Consider the following 19,151-nt stretch of genomic DNA (forward strand, 5'->3'; position numbering starts at 1 on the left):
TTTACTGATATGTGCCCTTATTTTACAGTGAAAAAGGCAATACTGTTCCTGGATATGACTTTTTGGTGAATTCTGTCTGGCCACAAATAGTACAAGGATTAGAAGAAAAGTTACCCTCGCTTTTCAATCCTGGGAATCCCGATGCATTTCATGAGGTATCTCCCTCCATCATCTTGATTCTTGAAGATGTTAACCGGAGACTGGAGAAATACCGTGTTCTCTCCTACTTAGTCTTGGTTCTGTGGTTTATTAAAAATAAAAATTTGAGTTGCTAAGTGAACAGTTACCTTAAAACACACACATCATCTTATCCAAGATATGATCTATGATACTTTTAGGAATAAGAACATTTTCATTTTATAATATAAAGTATAATTAAGGCTAGATACAGGTGTGAGTAGAAATGTACATTATTTTGTAACTTTCTTAAAAACATCCTGAGGACCATTAAAAGCCAGTGTTTTTGCGGTTTTCTGTGAAAAATTAAGTTTGTACATCTCTGCCATGTAATTTTGAATGAAAACAAAAAGTATTCATTGAATGTTTTCAAGCAGCAAGTACAAAGGAATTGGTTGGATTTTAAAATATACTATATAAATGTCCTTTATGATTTAAAAAGTTAGAAAGCCCCAATATTTATTTCCTTTTTTAATTTATATTTTATTTTATTATTACTATTACTATTTTTGAAACATGGTCTTACTCTGTCGCCCAGAGTAATTATGGAGTAATTATATATATGCAGTGGCATAATTATAGCCCACTGCAGTCTTTGACTTCTGGACTCAAGCGATCCTATGCCTCAGGCTGCTTCCTGAGTAGCTGGGATTTCAGGCGCACACCACCATGCCTAGTCAATTTTTCTTTTCTTTTCTTTTCTTTTCCTTCTTCTTCTTCTTTTTCTTTTTCTTTGGAGATGGGTCTCACTATGTTGCCCAGGCTAGTGTTGAACTGGCCTCATGCAGTCCTTCCCCCTCAACCTCCCAAAGTGCTAGGATTTCAGCCCCCACGTCCAGCCCTATTCCACCACCCCTGCTTCCCCCCTCCCCCTTAAAAAAGTAATCATTATTTAAAAGATTTCATGGTTAGGATTTCAAAAGTTAATGTATAAGTTTGTTTTCCATTGTATCATTTTAAAGGCTCAGCCTGTTGGCACTTTTCTTCCTTCTCCTTCCCTGGATTTTGGTTTTTGGTTTCTTATGCAGTGAGATAATCTTTGTTGTTTAATTAGGTACTTTATTAAATTTACAGTGATTCTAATTGTCAATGCATTTGACTCTTATTTTGTACTTTCTCTTTGTTGCAGTTTTCCTCCCTTATTTCCTTCCTCCCTTCTTTTTTCACCTTCTTTATATTTTAGACTTTTGGGGATCTGTTTTCCATCTTTATTCCATTTTGTCCCCTCTACTAATTTGGAAGTTGTGCCCTTTATTTCTGTATATATTGAGTAACCTTAGTGGTTACTTAATGGAATCTAAAGTTGACTGATGTTCTTGAGCCTTCTCCTGGACAGTAGCGGAACTTAGAGCACACTAACGCCAGCCATCCCTGCTCATAGTTTATATTTTTGTTTCCTCGCGCGTACTCCTATTTTGTTTTTTTTTAATCTTAAAAACTGGGCATTTTTATTGTTTTAAATAGTCATCGTCCTCTGGGAATTACCCTAAATGTTTGTCATTGCTTACTGTTCCTTTTTGAATGTCAGCTCATCCTTCTTGAATCATTCTTCTGAAATTCATGTTAGAAGACTTTTTAGTAAGGCTCTGTTGATGATAATTTACTTTTTTAAATAATTTCTCAGTTTGTGTTTGTCTGAAAATAACTGTATTGCTTCTGTTGGTAAGGTCAATTTGCTGGATATATTAACAGAATTCTCAGCACTTTGAGTATTGTCTTTTGAGTTGCATTATTAAGTTAGCTGTTAATTTAATTGTTATTTCTTTGTAGTTAATGCCTTTTTTCTCTGGCTGCTTTTAAGATCTTCTGTGTGACTTTGGTGTGCTAAGTAAGTTCTGCTATGATATGTCCAGTAGAACTTCTTTTTTTAATTATTATCCTTAGGATTTGATAGGTTTTCTGAATCTGAGAATTGGTGTCTTTCATCCATTCTGGAACATTTTTATTTATTATTTCTTCAGTTGTGCTTTTCTTTCATTCCTCTTTCATCTCCATCTAGATCTCTTGTTTAGACAGGCTCACCCTATCCTCTGTATTTGCTGCATTCTCGATAATTTCACAGTCTGTCTTCTAGGTCACTAATTCCTTCTTTAGTTGGGTCTAAAAACTTTTCCACCTGCACATTGAGTTTCCAGTTAATTATCATATTTTTTTATTTCTAGAAGTCATATTTGTTCTTTGTCTAGCCTCCCTGGTGAATTTGTTAATTAATTTTTTAAGTGTAGAGAGGCACAAGATAAGCATAAACAGCCTAGGGCCCAGCAGGTTTCCCACAGATAAGACAACACATTGGGAGGTTTACCATCCCAGAAATGCAACTTACCTTATCTTTTGGCTGATTGTTCCATGTTACAGTGCATTGAATAACAGGATTGTGCCATTTTCAATAAATTTTGTAGCAACAACATTTGTGATTTTAAAAAGTAGGGCTTTTTAAGTAAGATAGCATAAAGAGAGTGAAATAATGGCTTTAAGCAGTAGCAATTGTAAGCTTTAAGCACTAGCAAATGTAAAGACGCTTTACAATTTGCTATGTGCTTTAGAGACTCATATTGACCGTGTTTGACTCAGGAAATGTTTCAGCTCAGAAATGAATCTTTCTGATAGAACTTGACTGTAGAATTTTAGGCTAATACTTAACATTTGTGAGTATAGTTTCCAGCAGATAGTATTCATTTATTTCCAGAAATACTTTCAGCTTTAAGCCTTAATGTAACGTGCTTCATGTAAGAGGGCAATATCTTTATATTTGTTTTAGCATCCATTATACGCAGAGGTATAGTTTGTCCCAAAAGGGAAGAATAATCCCTATTTTTGTCCCAACTCCACACACCTAGACCACCCTCTGGGATAACATAAGATAGCCCAAAACCATTTGAAATAGATTTAAAGCCTGTAGTTTTTACTACTATAAGATCCTGTCTAAGCACAGACTTTAGCATATTTAGATTAATGGTTCGATGACCCTGGATTGAGCCCCTTTTAATTGAGAAGAACATAAAAAATTCAACAGTGTTCTTAGAGCCTGGGGGCTTCGGGAATAAAGTACCCACAAAAGCAACATGCAGCCGCAGTTTTGCTCAACTGACTGACTAGCATTCTGCTTCCTCTACCTCCTAGCTTGTCTTTTGAGCAGGTTCTCTGTGAGCCTCAGCAGAAGAAGAAGTGTCATTTGTAAAATGGGGGATGATGATGATGATGGTAGTTGCCTTGTGGGGTAGTTTTGTGGGTTAAATTAAATAAGACAATTCTAAGCACAGTGTGTTGATGATAAATGCTACAAGTTAGCTGCCACTCTTAATGGTTTTGGTACATCTCCCTGTCAGTTTTCATGCTATCTGATTTATAAAAATAAAGTGAATACTCACATGGTTTGATTATTTCTCTTCTCTCTCTCTCTTCTTCAGAATTTTCTCCTTCTTTCTCCTTTGTGAGGCAATGATGAATTATGTCATTTAATCTGCTGTCAATTCTAATTCCAGTGGGCTGGGGTAGGGGGCCCTAGAACGTGAGCACTGCCATTTAAAGAGCACCAGACTTAGAGTGCCTGGGTCTCAGGTGGGCTTTGCCATGGAAGACACGGAAGACATATCACAGAACCACTTTGGGTATTTATGCATCTTTAAGTGGGGACATTGGAAGGAAGATCTTGTACAGTCCCTGTTAACTCTAGAAACTGTGATTCTTATGTGTTGAGCTTCTTTATCTTGATTACAGTTTTCAGTACATGCTCCCTGTTCTAGTTAGTTTTCTGATAATGAAAATTTTCCATTTGTTTTTATTTTAGAAATATACCATAAGTATGGATTTTGTCAGAAGATTTGAACGGCAATGTGGATCACAGGCTAGTGTAAAAAGATTAAGAGCACATCCTGCCTATCATAGCTTCAATAATAAGTGGAACTTGCCTGTTTATTTTCAAATAAGGTTGGTCATTTATTCACCGCCCCCCCCCGCACCCTTCTAAAACAGAATGTGAATGCCAGTTAAGGATATTGCCTCAGTTAGTGGCTCCTTTTCTCTGATCATCATAATAGGCTTTGGGAGACAAAATTGAAAATGGAGAAAAAGATACAAGAAGTATTATAGTTGCCAAAGTCTGGCTTGCATGACAAAAAGATAAGTTTTCTTTTTTGGTAATTGGAGAGCTCAGAACACAAGAGTTGGAAGGAGCTGACTCCAAGCCCAGCCTCATTCCCACCCACCGTGTCCTCATTCATTGTGAAAAGAGAAAGTAGGAGTTAGACAGCAGCTCTTTTTTTCCATTTTCCCTGTTTCATCGTCTGCCTCAAATAATGAACCTGTCTCACATCTGTTTTTGGTCATCTGAGATACTTCTCCCCTAGAGGGAATGGGGAGAAGCAGAGCTTTAAGTGTTCTTTGCAGCTGGTTCCACCTATTAGTTTATGAGAAGCCTAGTCATTATTTTGGCCTCCCTTATCATCTTTGTGACATTTGTGCCCTCTATTCGGGAAAATGGTGACATTTTTCTTCCAGGTTTCATGATGATATCACCTTTGTTAATAAGCCATTCTATAAAATACTTGGGGAAATTAGGATGACCCCTTAACATCATACACTGCATTGGAAAAACAATGATAATAGCCATTTTTGCAGATTCTCTTGAATGAGGTCATGGTATCTTCTTCCATAGAATGGCATTTTACTTGAAATGCTCTTTGAAGAATCATAGGCTTTTTTATTTAAATTGCTGGATGCTTTCATTAATTATGATGCATTCCTTTCCCCTGCAGTTCTGATGAATAATTACGGAGAGGGAAATCAAGAATTAGGTACCCTGATGATAATTGCTTGAGATGATTGAGAATGTATGTAATCATCTTTTTATAATGAAATCACAGTTCTCAGAATGAAGTAGTAAGGTGCCCTCTCACTTACAATACGGTGTTTTATGCTAAATTTTCCAAGATTGCATCATCACGTAGTTTGTCTCTCAGCAGGAAATTATGGATTTGTTCATCTAAGATATTAATGGGATGCACTGGAAATAGTTGGTATATGATAATCAACATCAAGCCAGGGCAAGAAGCCTTTTTGATTTGTGAGCAGGATTTAAAATAGCAAAGCATCATTTTATAAAATGATACTGCTATGGAGAAATAATGTTTACATTTGTCCATCTCTTTTTGTCGTCCAGGTTTGGTGTTAGATTGCTTTAGTTATCTAATGCTGTCACCTCACAAACATACTTCTCTGCTTCCTGCCTCCAAACTCTTTCCTGGTCCGTTTCCTCAGACCCTGGGACCCATGCACCATCACCTCACTCTTCCATCCCACCACTGCACCTCCTGGAGCCCCCATGGGCTATTTCAGCCCATGCTCTTGGCTCTGCCAGGCTGGGCCCCTTGGTGATGGCACAGCTTGGCTTCAGCTGCATCTCCCTTCATTCAGTTTCTCTCAAAGCTGGTAATTGGACCTTAAACCACGTTGAAACTCAGCCAGTTCCCTGAAAGTCTTTTTTACCTTCACCAGATTCCAGCCTTAAGCCTTCAAAGGAGCTGATTAGCCTTTTTTAAAAAAACCTCTTTTATTTAAAAATTCACGAAATTTTTAAAAAATACGTTTGAGTTATGGAAGTGTAGAACTTGTCTTTAGTACATTTGTTTTTCCATCTAAAAAGTAAATTCCATAAAGACTTTGTAGAACTTTTCTGTTGATTTTTATCAGGTGTTGGGTTGTTTGCTCTGAAGGATGATAAAAAGTTCCGCAAACATGGTTAGGGTCAGAGTTGCATTGTCATCAGATTCATTTCAAGGTCGTTTGAAGTAAACCTAAAGACAGTGGGGTGGTGATGGTTGGACATTTCCTGAGAAGAAATATTAATATTGCACTCTCAGTAATAGTTTTCTGCTCCTGGATCTGACTATATACCCACATCCCAATCATCTTCAGGAAGAAGGCCACCTCCCCACCCCAGCCCTCACCACAATTCTTGTGAACACGTTTTGTATACTCTCACTCTCCCTGAGACCCCACTGTGTCTACATTTCATTTGCACCTACGGGCATATTGAAAAGTAGATGAGGACTTAGTATCTCATAGGAAGAAATTAAATGCAGATGTGATCAAAACAGCCTCAAATTATAATGAGTCAGTGGCTGCCTGGAAACTGCAGGTGTTAGCCCTTTAAATGCCAAAAGCTAAATTTCAGTTTGCTGTTCTTTTTAAAATTGAAATCTTTCTAGTACATTCACATGTATATACTGTATTACATAGTATATGCTGAACAGTCTTATGATGTGGAATCTACATAGTAGTATTAAGGTGCAAGTAGCCCTTTCCTGTTCCTGCACTCCTCTCAGACATGTGTATCCACAGAGACGGGTGCACTTATGATGTTTCCAATACTTCAGAGAAAAAAAAAATAGGCATCACTATTATTATCACCATTGTTATTTTTATTTAAGTGTTATTGTAGACCTGTGATGTTCGTGGAGGAATATGTCTAGAGACCTTCCCCAGGCCTATATTTAAGAATTTAGAAATGTTTGTATTTGGGGTCACCCTTCTTACATGGATCCTGTTGAGAGTAGAATGACATTCGATGTGCACATGAAAACCACAGCATGGCTTTTCAGATTTCAGCAGAGGTTCCCTCTCACTTTTGGCCATTTTCCAAGAAGAAATATGATATGTTGCTTCCTTTCTGGAAGTTACTGCACAGCAGACCTGTGTGGGGGGCTGGTCCCCTGGCTGGGGAGCACACCTAGGCCAAGTGACTCAGGCAGTTGTGATCATGCATCATTGTCCCTGCTCACAGACAGGCAGAACCTCTCTGTGAAGTGCAGGGGTCAAGGTTCTGCTGCATTTTTTTGGTCCTTTTTCATTTGTATGCTTTTCAGAATTATCATAAATATACATAAAACTTTGTGTCCCATGACTTTGCATAGTACTAAATTATACCTGTTTTTCCTTATTGGTTTATAGCATCAAGTTTCCACATTAATACTGCATACTAGCCCATTGAATATATCGCAGGTTCCATAACTGTGTTCTTTTTTTTTTGGCCATTTAGGTTGCTTCCAGTTTTTCCCTGATATAAACAGTGCTGTGCCAGCTATCAGGCCTTTTCTGTATCAGGGCTAACTTCCTGTATTTTGTTTAGATTTTGAAAAAAGGCAGGACGTGGGGGTCTGAGATTGAGCTCTAGGTGCTGGTTTGCTGTCCCAGGTACAGAGCAATCCCATCTCCCTTGTTCCCGTGCTCAGTGTCACTGCCTCCTCTTACTGCTGTTCCTGGGCCAGTTTCCAGTGCTCTCTTATCCCATTTTTCCATCAGTCACTTGTTCCTTCTGTACCTCTCAACTGCAGCTTGAAAAGAGTAGCCTTTTGTAAGCTTCACTGGGCAATTAGAGAGTTCCTTTCCTTCCATGGGGCAGACGGGACAGCTACTGGAAACCAGCCAGCTCTAATGGTCCAGGATAGCCTTAGTGTCTTCAGTGCTCAGCTGTGTTGGGTAGGGCTGCTGCTTTTTGTCTCAAGCTGTTCTTTTTACTCTTCCGACAGTTGCCTTTAGCTCAGTCTGTGAACCGCTCTGTAAAAGCACATTATGTACTACAAAAAGTAATTTAATATGAGTTGGATAAATTGATATTGAGTATGCATCAGAATTCATTACTAGTAAGGCAATTAGCAGGTGACAAAAGAGCATGCTAGTAGAGATATATGAAATGGGAAGAGTTATATAGTTAGAAAACAATGCCTGCAAAAGCAGCTAGCTTAAAAAAACTATATAACACATTTGCCATTTACAAAGTCATAAAAACATGTCCATATCCATTATTAGAACAGAAGTCTGTGACAGGATGAGCTGAGGTGCCAGGTGGGCCAGCTGTCATCAGGGAAAAAAGAACGCACATCTAGGAAGCACTGGTACAGACACTGAGCCGTAGAACCTGAAGGGCAAGTACCATGGACGTGGCAGAGGGTCACAGATTAGAAGAGCACCAAGCAGCGAGTTCTAGTTTTAACTGGCTACTTCCTGTGATTTTTCTCAAGCTGCCAACATAGGTACAGAATGCAGCTTTCTTAGCTTGGGGACGTTTACCTTCCTGTGATGGTGTTAAGATAGATGGGTTGGAGGAACCAAAGTTTTATGGCCTTGAAGTGAATAGAGGATCATAATCAGGTGCCACTCACCAGCAACAACTTCTTGATGGAGACTTAACTGGCAGTTTGTTTAATTTGAGAAACATGGAGTAAGTTATGATTCAGACCAGCTGCAAATAACAGAGAACCCTTATATAACAGTGGCTTAGTCACGATTTCTTGTTCAGTTTAAAAAAAAAAAAGGCTGGGAGAATAGGCATTCCGAGGCTGGACTTACCAGCGAGTGACAGAGGAAGTTCCTGTTACTTAGGAAAAACAGAGAATGGATAGGGAAAGGCATCTGTCAGAGTCATAAACACTAATTTGTGTTCTTGTTTTTATCTCAGATTTAGAGAAATAGCGGGATCCTTAGAAGCAGCACTTACAGATGTCCTGGAAGATGCCCCAGGTAACTCCCTTAAAGTGATAAGTGGCATGGTATCCTAAATGAGTTCATTCAGTTCGCCAAGTCAGCTAGATCGTAATACTCTGAGCATACTTTTACTGTTTTGTTTTGTTTTTTTTATCATACAGTAAGTTGGACCTTAAAAATCATTTAGTTTGACTTCTTTTTTTGGGTTTTTTTTTTTTTTTTTTTTGAGATGGAGTCTCGCTCTGTTTCCCAGGCTGGAGTGCAATGGCATGATCTTGGCTCACTGCAGCCCCTGCCTCCCAGGTTCAAGTGATTCTCCTGGCTCAGCCTCCCAAGTATCTGGGATTACAGGTGTACACCACCACACCTGGCTAATTTTTGTATTTTTAGTAGAGACGGGGTTTCACCATGTTGGCCAGGCTGGTCTTGAACTCTGACCTCAAGTGATTCACCCACCTTGGCCTTCCAAAGTGCTGGGATTACAGGCATGAGCCACCACCCCCAGCCTGACTTCTTTTTTTTTTAACAAGGTAAAAATAAACCAAATAGTTTTGGTGTATAGAATATCTTGCTTTATAGAGATGAAAAAGGAATAAGAATATAGAAAACAGACCTCATTTTCATTCCTGAATATAACTTGTCCAGGGGATATGGCCTCTTGGTGTGCTTATGTGATCAGCTGTTTTTTTTAGCAAATTGGCTGTGATCTGCCTTCCTCCCAGGCTGAGGACTGGTCTGCATGGTAGAGGGTCAGGGTGCTCCTGCCTCTCACTGAGAATGACTCACAGCTGGAGCATGCATCCTGGGCCTCCTGTGCCCTGGCCACCTATCCTGGGATGTTGGGCAGGTAACAGCTGTAGGTATGTGGACTTACCAGTACATGTTTGCATACCCTGACAGCCTCATTAATTTTTGTATCATATATTTATTCCTAGTGACCACTGAAATACTGTGTGCTGATATCTAGGTTCCTCAACTTAAATTTCCACTCTCTTTTACGCAGCTAAGTCTACTGTCATTTTGAATCAATTTTAGCTTCAGAGTTAGTTTTCATCTGTCTTTGCCAAAAATGGTCATATGTAGTTAACTTCTTCTATAAAAATAAGAAGTATGTTGAGATAGAGGAAGACTCTTGTGAAACAGGACAAATTTGAAACTGAAGTTTAAACCTCTGCAAGTGATTGCCACTCCAGCCCATGTTTGTCGATTTGGTATAAAGTACCTATTAAACATTATTTCTGAATGCTATATGTGTTTGATGTTTATCCAAACACCTGGGAAATAGTGTCGTGTAAAATTGTGCGTGGCGTGAAGGATGTGGTAGGGAACATGGATTGTGGCCACTCCTCATCTCTGTGCCTCCAACAGCTTTGCTGACCACATGGTTTTCTTCAGAAGGCCTCTTTCTTTACCTTTGAATCGTACATCGAAAGTCTCACATTAGATTATAGCCTAAAATTGCCTGAAATTCCTTAAATGTGTGTTGTTGTTTTTTCTCTAGCTGAAAGTCCATATTGCCTTTTGGCTTCTCATAGAACTTGGAGCAGCCTTAGGAGGTGCTGGTCAGATGAGATGTTCTTGCCATTACTGGTGCATCGCCTGTGGAGACTCACTCTGCAGATTTTGGCACGATACTCTGTGTTTGTCACTGAGGTAAGGGCTGGCCGTGGAGCTCATCCATAATCAATACTGATAAAAATTAAAGATATGTTAGGCTAACTCCTTAAGATTTTTGTAAATGCCGTGAGAGGTTAATTCAGGAGACCACAGTGTCTGACTTCCCAAGATTGTCTCCAGCTCTGTTTCTGTGTTTCATTTTTACTCCTGCAAGCATTGCATTTAGGGGTGTCTATTATCACAAACTTGTTTTGTTGAAAAGCACCACTCTGGCAAGTCCATTTTTTTCCTTCTCAAAACCAGAATCTTTGAACTGCCTCCAAATTAAAAAAAAAAAAGATGTTCATTTTAATTTCAAGGTGATTAGAAAATGATTAGACATAAAAATGTATGCATTTTAATACTTAATATTTGGAAGTTTACAAAATGATATTGTCATCAACATAAAAAGGTATTAAAATTATCTTTTCTTTTTTGAATATCCTTTTCCCTTTTCAAATAATCAAATGTATTTAAATGCCCCTGATGACTTATTAATACTCTACGAAAAGCCAGAAATTCTTGATCCACAAGAGCGTTGGTCCAGTCCAGTGCTGAGCACCAGCCCAGCGGGTCCTTGCTAGGACCTCGGATTGCAGTGCTGCCCTTTCTCTGGGGACAGCATGAGTAATAGACACTCAGGTAAACCAGTCACCGCAGTGTGAGGAGTATGCAAAGGAGATGTGTTGTAAAAATTAAAAAAGACAACATGGAGAAAACAGCACACTTTGAATGAAATCTTTGTAATTTGGAGTAAGAAAGGATCCCAGTCCTCCTCTTGCAGTGTATTTTAATGGAAAGAGTGTCAGCTTTGGAGCTAATGTCAAACGTTGGCTCTTCAACTTTTAAATTCTGTGGATCTGGAGAAATTAAGCTGAGTCTTCATCTGGAGAATGGGAAAACAGCTTCTAAACGTGGCTGTTGGGAGGATTCATTTGGACTAAAGCTCCTGTCAGGTAATGGGAGTCTAGTGAAATCTAGTTCGTCTTTCCCTTTTGCCTTCCCTCTGCTCAGAAGGGTCTTAGTGGACCACCCTGGGCTGTCAACTGTTTCTGAAGACCACTGTATGATTCCCCTGACAGAGTGGGGTTAGGACGATTATTCAGTTAGGCTAAGCATGCGTTCTTGCTAGCCAGAAATTTTCCATTTATCTCTAATAGATCACTTTGCCCTGAATGCTCATTATCCCATTCTATCCCACTCTTTTCTTGATGCTAGCTTGCTTCTCTTTGATTTTTTTCCCTTATAAACAATGTTACGCAAAGAACACTTTGTTTTTTGTATTGGAAGGTTTGGATTTTGACATTTTACCTTTATTAATTATAATTACAAATGTATTATGGTATGTTATTTGCCTAATTGATTTTTTTTAAACCTGTGATGTCCCCAAAATTAATTTTATTGTGGTTTGGGCACTTTACTTTTCACATGTTGTTTTTATCACCAGAAATTAGACAAGTTCCAGAAGGTAAATGTACACAGGGCCGTAGTTTGTCCTTGTTTCTCTCTTAGTGTTTAACTCCTTCCTGTAGATACAATATTGTGTACTTTTATTAGTAAGTTTTTACTAAATGCTATGTAGACAGCTAGCATTTAATGGTGAGTTATTGACACACACATATATAATATATAAATGCTCATGTGTCTTGCTAGTGTAAAAGTAGTTAATCAGTGAAATCCTTTTTCAGCTTTCACTCAGGCCCATTTCTAATGAAAGTCCCAAGGAGATCAAAAAACCTTTGGTAACTGGTAGCAAAGAACCTTCCATCACCCAAGGAAACACTGAAGACCAAGGAAGTGGTCCTTCGGAAACAAAGCCTGTGGTTTCCATTTCCCGCACTCAGCTCGTGTATGTGGTTGCAGACCTGGACAAGCTTCAGGAGCAGGTAAGCCTGTGTCCCAGAAGAATTCCAGGTGCCTGGTTTAATGTTTTCACGGAAGGTAGTATGTGTAAAAGGTAGACACCATTGGGCCTTACGGGGCTTAAATTGGGGGGCCCATGGGTGCCCCAAGAGAGAACCTCTCACTCACCTCCCTTTCTAGGTGTCTCTCCAGCTTCCCCTGACAGATCATGTCCATGTAGGGTTTCTAAGGGTATGCACTTCTCCTCCTGCGTGGAGTGCATTCTGTATTGTAGTCACCTCCACGCTGCTTCTTTTTCAGTAGTGATGGGCCAGCTTGAGCAGCCACGCTCCCCCACCTTTTTTCCCATTGGCTCACCTTATTCTGCTCAGGCATCATCTTTAGTGGGCTGGATTTTAGTTACTTTACATTAATTTACCCCGATATTTTCGGTTGATGTTTAATCTTCAGCTATACTTTGAAAGTGCTAAAATATTAAAACTTCTTCCTCTTTTTTCTCTGTATTGATCCATATGTTTTTGCTTTTAACATTAACTCTGTGGGGTGAATTTAGTGGTTAAGTCCTCTGATACACAATTCTACTTTCCTCAAGTTTAGATATTTTGTGGTGCTTGAATAAATACTGTTTTGAATTCTAAAATTTGTATGTTTTCAGTAAGAATACGGTCTTTACTGTGAGCTATTTTCGTATTATGGAGCGCCATAGAGTAGAAAATGTTTTTGCTTATTCTCTGTGCCTGTTAGTAGCCATTAAACCGTGTGATTTCTCATGTTGTTGAAATCTTTTTATAGTAAAAGCATTAAAACTGTTTCTTTCCTTTGATGAAAATTACTGAAATTCCTGATTTTAAGTTCACCATTCATTAGCAAATTCTAGAGTTTGTAGATGCAAATAGAATCGCCTCTTCCTTTGATTTATAAAAAGTAACTGAATATATAAAGTGCATATTTATTTCAGCTTCCAGAACTCTTGGAAATAATCAAGCCAAAACTTGAAATGATTGGCTTTAAGAATTTTTCTTCTATCTCAGGTAAAAATGAATCTTGACTAAGCAAATCTTTGAATAAGAAATGATTTAAAATAAAATCTCAGAGACTGTTTGAGAAATTTAACATTTTCTTCTGTAGTTGTAAATCCTTGGTTGTTTCTCTATTCTGTTCTGTATTATAACTTCCCTAAATAAGATGTCTTATTTAATTCATTTGATCTGATTTATTATAGTACACACTGTAAATGCTGTGACAGTATTTCAAATGAAGTTCACATCTGAGCATGATGATTAAATCCAGTGTTTAATCTCAACAGCAGCCCTGGAGGACTCCCAGAGCTCTTTGTCAGCCTGTGTGCCCTCCTTGAGTAGCAAGATCATCCAGGATTTAAGTGACTCTTGCTTCAGTTTCCTAAAAAGCGCCCTGGAGGTTCCCAGGCTTTACCGAAGAACCAATAAGGTCAGCGCCATTCATAGGAGAGAATTTTGAGGTGGGGAAATGTGTATTAGGAAAGCCAAAGAGGAAGGAAGGAAGCGGCAGATTCCCAGGGTAGCCTGAGACAGACTGAGTTCATCCCATTCTGAGAATGGTATTGATGAAGAGAGGGAGGTTCAGCAGGGGTGGTCAGGGGCTCTGGGCCACAAACTGAAATGGACCTTTCCCATCCTATCCTAAAAGTATTTAAGGATATACTCAGTTTCCTTTTGGTCTTGAGGAAAAGTATGTTTTTCAGAAGAAAGCATTTTAATAACATTTTAAAGTCCTATACATTTTTGTCTCCATATCTGGTATTCCACACTTTATATCTTGTTCCCTCTTTATTGTTACTGGAAGTATAGTTGGCCCCTTGTCTCCAGGTTCTGCATCCACAGAGTCAACCAACTGTGGATCGAAAATATTTAGGGGAAAAAAAAAACTACAACAATAAAAAATAATACATGCCAGATGTGGTGGCTCACACCAAAATCCCAGCATTTTGGGAAGCCGAGGCAGGAGGATTGCTTAAACCTAGGAGTTTGAGACCAGCCTGGGCAATGTCGTGACATCCAGTCTCCACACACAAAAAAAGTTTTTATTTAAAAAAAATATAAATTTTAGTAATCTAAAGATGATTTAAACTAAACTGAAGGATGTGTGTAGGTTATATGCAAATCTTATGCCATTTTATATTTGCTCTTTATTGTCTGATTTGAAGCTGCCACTTGGAAGTGGGAGAGAGAAACCAATATGTTATTTTTCTTTAGTAATCTACCAACTCTCCCTTTCTATTCAATAGGCTGTTAGAGTCATATATTTACTGAGAGTTCGTTATGGGTCATTCACTATGCTAGACACTTTGCATAGTCTTATTATCCTCCTACGAAATGGGTGCTAGTATTGTCATTTGCAGATGAAGAAACCAGAGCTAAGAAAGGTTACATTCCTGACCCTGGATCCTTGCTTCTCAAGTGGTGGTCTGGTGATCAGCAGCATTCACATCACCTTGTGGATGGGAGCTTGCTAGAAAAGCACAATCCCAGAACTCAACCCTTCCACCCACTGCCCCCAACAGAATTAGAACCTGAGTTTTACGAGATCACCAGGTGATTGGTGTGGACATGAAGCTACGGGAAGCAGTGCCCTAGTTTCGGTGCCCTGAGTGGTGGGTGGCTGTGCCAGCCAGCACCTCAACCCAGCCTGGCTCCAGACATCACCTTCTTGTGCTGGCTCTTCTTATTCCCTCGTGTTCTCCAGGCAGCTTTCTGTGGACCCCAGTGTTACTTTTGGGAGGGATGGAAGTTGTCCATGTCTCAAAACTAGAACATTAATAGTATCCTTTTGGACTTGAGGTCTGGGTAACTTACTCTGTTTCTTTTCTGTTTTTTTCCTGTGCATCTTTATCTCATACCAACCTCATTCCAGGAGGTCCCAACCATAGCTTCCTCCTATGTGGACAGTGCTCTGAAGCCCTTATTCCAGCTTCAGAGCGGACACAAGGATAAGCTCAAACAAGCGATAACTCAGCAGTGGCTAGAAGGCGCTCTCAATGAAAGCACTCATAAGTAAGTAAATTAAAAGCAGACCTTGTGGGCCTTGCTTAGAAGAGTCTGCAGCAGAAACCCCTGAGGCAATCAAGCACTGTGTGTGGATAAGGCAGTGAGACTGTCTAGCACTTCTTCACTGGATTAGTCAGAGTGTGGTCCCACGGTTTGCTTCCTCCCTCCCCACACCCCTGTGGACGGCCTGCCTTCCTCTGCCTGGGCCGCAGCCTCGGGGCCGGGCCATGTGCACAGTGCTCCCGCATCTCCGGACCCTGCCTGTGTTCCCTGCAGGTGCCGTTCTCCCGGGTCCAGCCACATTCTTCTGGGAGGCCCTTTCTTTGCTCAGATCCCTGTCAGTCCAAAGTGGCTCTAATCATAACAGATACTCAAAGGACTTAGGTTGGTGAAACCCTTGTAATCAAGGAAGAGAAAACATACATTTAAAAGTAATTACAGCTGACAAGGACTCAATTCCTAAAACCTCTAAAACACTTGAATGTCTTTTTCTAATGAAATCTGCTTTTCCCAAATCAAAAAGTATGTTACTCAATTTTGTTACCGATTTTGTTTAATTATTAAATAATAATTTTCCAGTAGTATTTTATTTACTTGAGATTTAAGTGGCCATTTATGGGTTAATTTAGAACATAACAATGATGTATAATACAGTTTTTGTGGGCAAATGTATTTCAGATGCCAAGTAACCAGCTTGTAGACAAAGCTTTGAAATATAACTCATTTATAATTTGAAAATTATATTGAAAGTATTTTGAAGGCAATGAGCTTTATTTAAAATTCTGAAATACTTTTACACTCTAAAAGATGAACTGTTCCTAGAACTGATTGGAAATGAACTTGTTACTTGATCTGGGGCATGAGCTACAAATGTCCACCCTCGATATATGAAAGACAAAATTGGTCTATAGTTTTCTCCATGTTCAGGATTAAAAATTTAAGCAAAATCCACGCACATACGTATTTCTTAAATTCTGAGGGAATGCTATGTTAGACACTTAAGACGATATATATGTATGTATATATATATATGTGTATATATACGTATATATGTGTATATATATGTGTATATATACGTATATATGTGTATATATATGTATATGTGTATATATACGTATATATGTATATGTATGTGTATATATACATATATACATATATATATACACACACATATATATATAAAATGATCTTCAGAAACTTAAATACTTACCATGGCTGAATTTTTGTTGGAAGTGAATTTTTATCTTAAAAATCTCTTTTTTTGGTCCACAAAGCCAGTTACTCTATTTGGTGTTACACACAAATGCCTCTTTTCACCAATAAACATGTCTTATATTCAAGGTACTATGAAACTGTGTCAGATGTATTGAACTCTGTGAAGAAAATGGAAGAGAGCCTGAAAAGGCTGAAACAAGCCAGAAAAACCACTCCTGCCAACCCCGTCGGTCCCAGTGGTGGCATGAGCGACGACGACAAAATCAGGCTGCAGTTGGCTCTAGATGTTGAGTACTTGGGAGAGCAGGTAACCCATCAGCCGCCGGCAGCTCCAGTGAGCCTGAAACCAAATTCTGAGAGCCGGGCAGTTACTTGGTGGCTCACGTGATCCCAGAGATGCTGTTGCAGTGGCTAGGGAATTGCTTCCTGTGTTAAGACAAGGAGTCGGGGTTCCCAAATTACTTTGCCCCTAGGCAATATGAGAAGAAAAAGGTAGAAGAAAATGGAGAATTCCCATTTTGATGTCCGGCGGCGTGCTCTCTGGCGCTGTTGCCATCTGCTTGTTTCCCCAGTGCCTGTGCTCACGGAGCTCACTACAGTGGGACTTTTTGGTCCAGTTCCTGATACTTAATTGGTGCTAACCCCAGGCTTTTGAAATGCTTGCTGGTTTAGCTTAAAATAACTGAAAGCATTACCCCTCCATGGTGCATGAGAAATCCTTTGAGCACAACTTCTCTGCTTCCCTGCTTGGCTTTTGTAGGTTTCCTATAAAACACAAATTTTAGAATCATGGCATGTGGTTGAACGGTAATGTGGATATTATCACTTAAGAGGTGATATGGATAACATGCAATGAATGTCTTTTCATTTTCACTGAGGTAAAAATGAAATTTCACCATAAAATGAAATTTTATGATACTGTGAGGACAGTATCATAAAACCTCTAGATGTTCAGAAACTGGCCTTCTAAATTGTTAAAGTGTCACACATAGTAGTAGGTCCTCAGGGAAGGCCTTTCCAGAGGGAAAAAAGTGAAATCATAAAGTTTCCACAAGAGGACACTTGGTGGTAATTTGGAGAACTGATACAATGTTAATAGAAAAAGCAAAAAAAAAAAAGCAGTCAAAACAAGACACTGGATTTTCTGGCTCACTAAGGAATTTATTTTACACATCATGATCATCACTGAAAATTCAACTTTTTTCTGCTTTGAGATGAATTTAGAGATATATCCCAGTAAAAGTCAACTGCCATGTTTCTTTATTTGGCAAAAAAACCTAAAGACTTTTTACAAGCAAGAAAGTATGTTATAGAAACATGAAGAACCAATGAGCAAAAGAAAGGGAAGGAAGGAAGGATAGTGGGATAGGGAACTAAAAGGAAAGAGAAGGGAAAGAAAAGGTGTTCCCGCAGTCCCGGTCCCCAGAACAAACCACAAAATGCTGACAGAGACTTGGTGTGTATCTTCCTGGATCTTTCTCTGTGCGTGTGTGTGGTGCATGTGTGTGTGTGTGCGTGTATGGATGTATACGTGTGTGTGTTGTTATTGTCATTTTTAAACAAAAGTGGGAACATAGTGTGCCATGTCTCCGTGACCAAAATAATCCACAGTAGTTGCTGTGCCAAACAAAGTGTTTTCAACTCATCTGATTCTAAAATGTTTTTGGCAATATGTTAAGAAACTAAGAGCACAGGCCAGTACTTTTTTGAAAATTCTCTACTTAAAAAATAGTTCACTTTTTTATTTCCTCTAGTGTGGATTTTCTTTTCTAGAATTTTTTTAGGCCCACAAAAGAGGCTCTTATTCTGTCTGATTTGATGAACTGAGATAAATTAACATACTGGCTTCTTAGAATGCTAAGTGTTTGACCCCAAAATCCTCACATTTTACAAGTAAATTCTTTGCTCTAGAGGAAAAAATATCCTACAAGTCTTCAGGGAACTGTCTTCTGGTTTAGTAGAGGATGAAGATTTTCTTTCTTTTTTTTTTCCCCCATATTCAGCTTGAATTGCAGTAACATAATTCATTCTCATGGCCTTTGCAGATACAAAAGTTAGGACTGCAAGCAAGTGACATAAAAAGCTTCCCAGCTCTCGCAGAGCTTGTTGCTGCTGCCAAGGACCAGGCAACAGCAGAGCAGCCTTAGGCATCTGGGAAGATCCCGAGGTTAGATTCTTAAGCAAGAGAAGAGTTGGACTTCCAGGCTGAAGGGGAGAAAGTGACTCTGTTCTCTTAGCAACCGTCCATAGCAAAGAAGTGCTTCCAGCATCACTCCAGCAACACGCCCATGCATCTTCTCTCAGCGTATTTGGGTGTTCCTTTGCCCAAAAAGAACACAAAAGCCTTTTTCCATTGTATGGAAGATAGTTTTTAAGACATTTGAAACTTTCTACTATAGTTTACAGAACAAATTATTTTATTTTTATTGTAAATCTTAGTGTGGAAGAGCCGATTTCTAAAATATGATTAAATATATACCTATGAATATCAAGAGTCGCCTCCCTGAGCCTGCAGTTGGAAGTGACGACTGTAGTGGAGTGATGTCCTGTATAGAAATGCCCTTCTCTGAAATAAAGAGAACTCCTGGGCTTTCTACAGAGGCTGCGGGAGGCCGTCCTCCGCTCCCACTGTGTCTGAGAGCAGTGCTTCTGATCCTGCTGTCACCCCGACCTCTGGCGGGAGCCGGCGCCAGTAGGAAAGACCTCCTTCCTAAATAAAAGAAGTGTCTCCCA

At 39.2% G+C, this 19,151-nt stretch overlaps 1 protein-coding gene across 2 annotated transcripts in view; it reads left to right on the plus strand.

Annotated features, from left to right (window-relative positions):
- Positions 1-19,151, plus strand: part of COG2 (component of oligomeric golgi complex 2) — a 50,780-nt gene extending 31,629 nt beyond the window's left edge. Inside the window, exons 9-18 of one of the 2 annotated variants that reach the window (XM_032137341.2) lie at positions 29-155; positions 3,965-4,104; positions 8,633-8,694; positions 10,160-10,311; positions 12,003-12,200; positions 13,136-13,208; positions 13,487-13,626; positions 15,070-15,209; positions 16,545-16,725; positions 18,464-19,151. In XM_032137341.2, the coding sequence (XP_031993232.1) occupies positions 29-155; positions 3,965-4,104; positions 8,633-8,694; positions 10,160-10,311; positions 12,003-12,200; positions 13,136-13,208; positions 13,487-13,626; positions 15,070-15,209; positions 16,545-16,725; positions 18,464-18,565 (1,315 nt within the window). In that variant the 3' untranslated portion in view covers positions 18,566-19,151. Of the gene's footprint in view, positions 1-28; positions 156-3,964; positions 4,105-8,632; positions 8,695-10,159; positions 10,312-12,002; positions 12,201-13,135; positions 13,209-13,483; positions 13,627-15,069; positions 15,210-16,544; positions 16,726-18,463 lie in introns of both variants that reach the window. The other variant, XM_032137340.2, reaches the window with a different exon arrangement.

Source organism: Hylobates moloch, unplaced genomic scaffold (genome assembly GCF_009828535.3).
Source record: "Hylobates moloch isolate HMO894 unplaced genomic scaffold, HMol_V3 SCAFFOLD_18, whole genome shotgun sequence".
NCBI lineage: Eukaryota > Metazoa > Chordata > Mammalia > Primates > Hylobatidae > Hylobates > Hylobates moloch.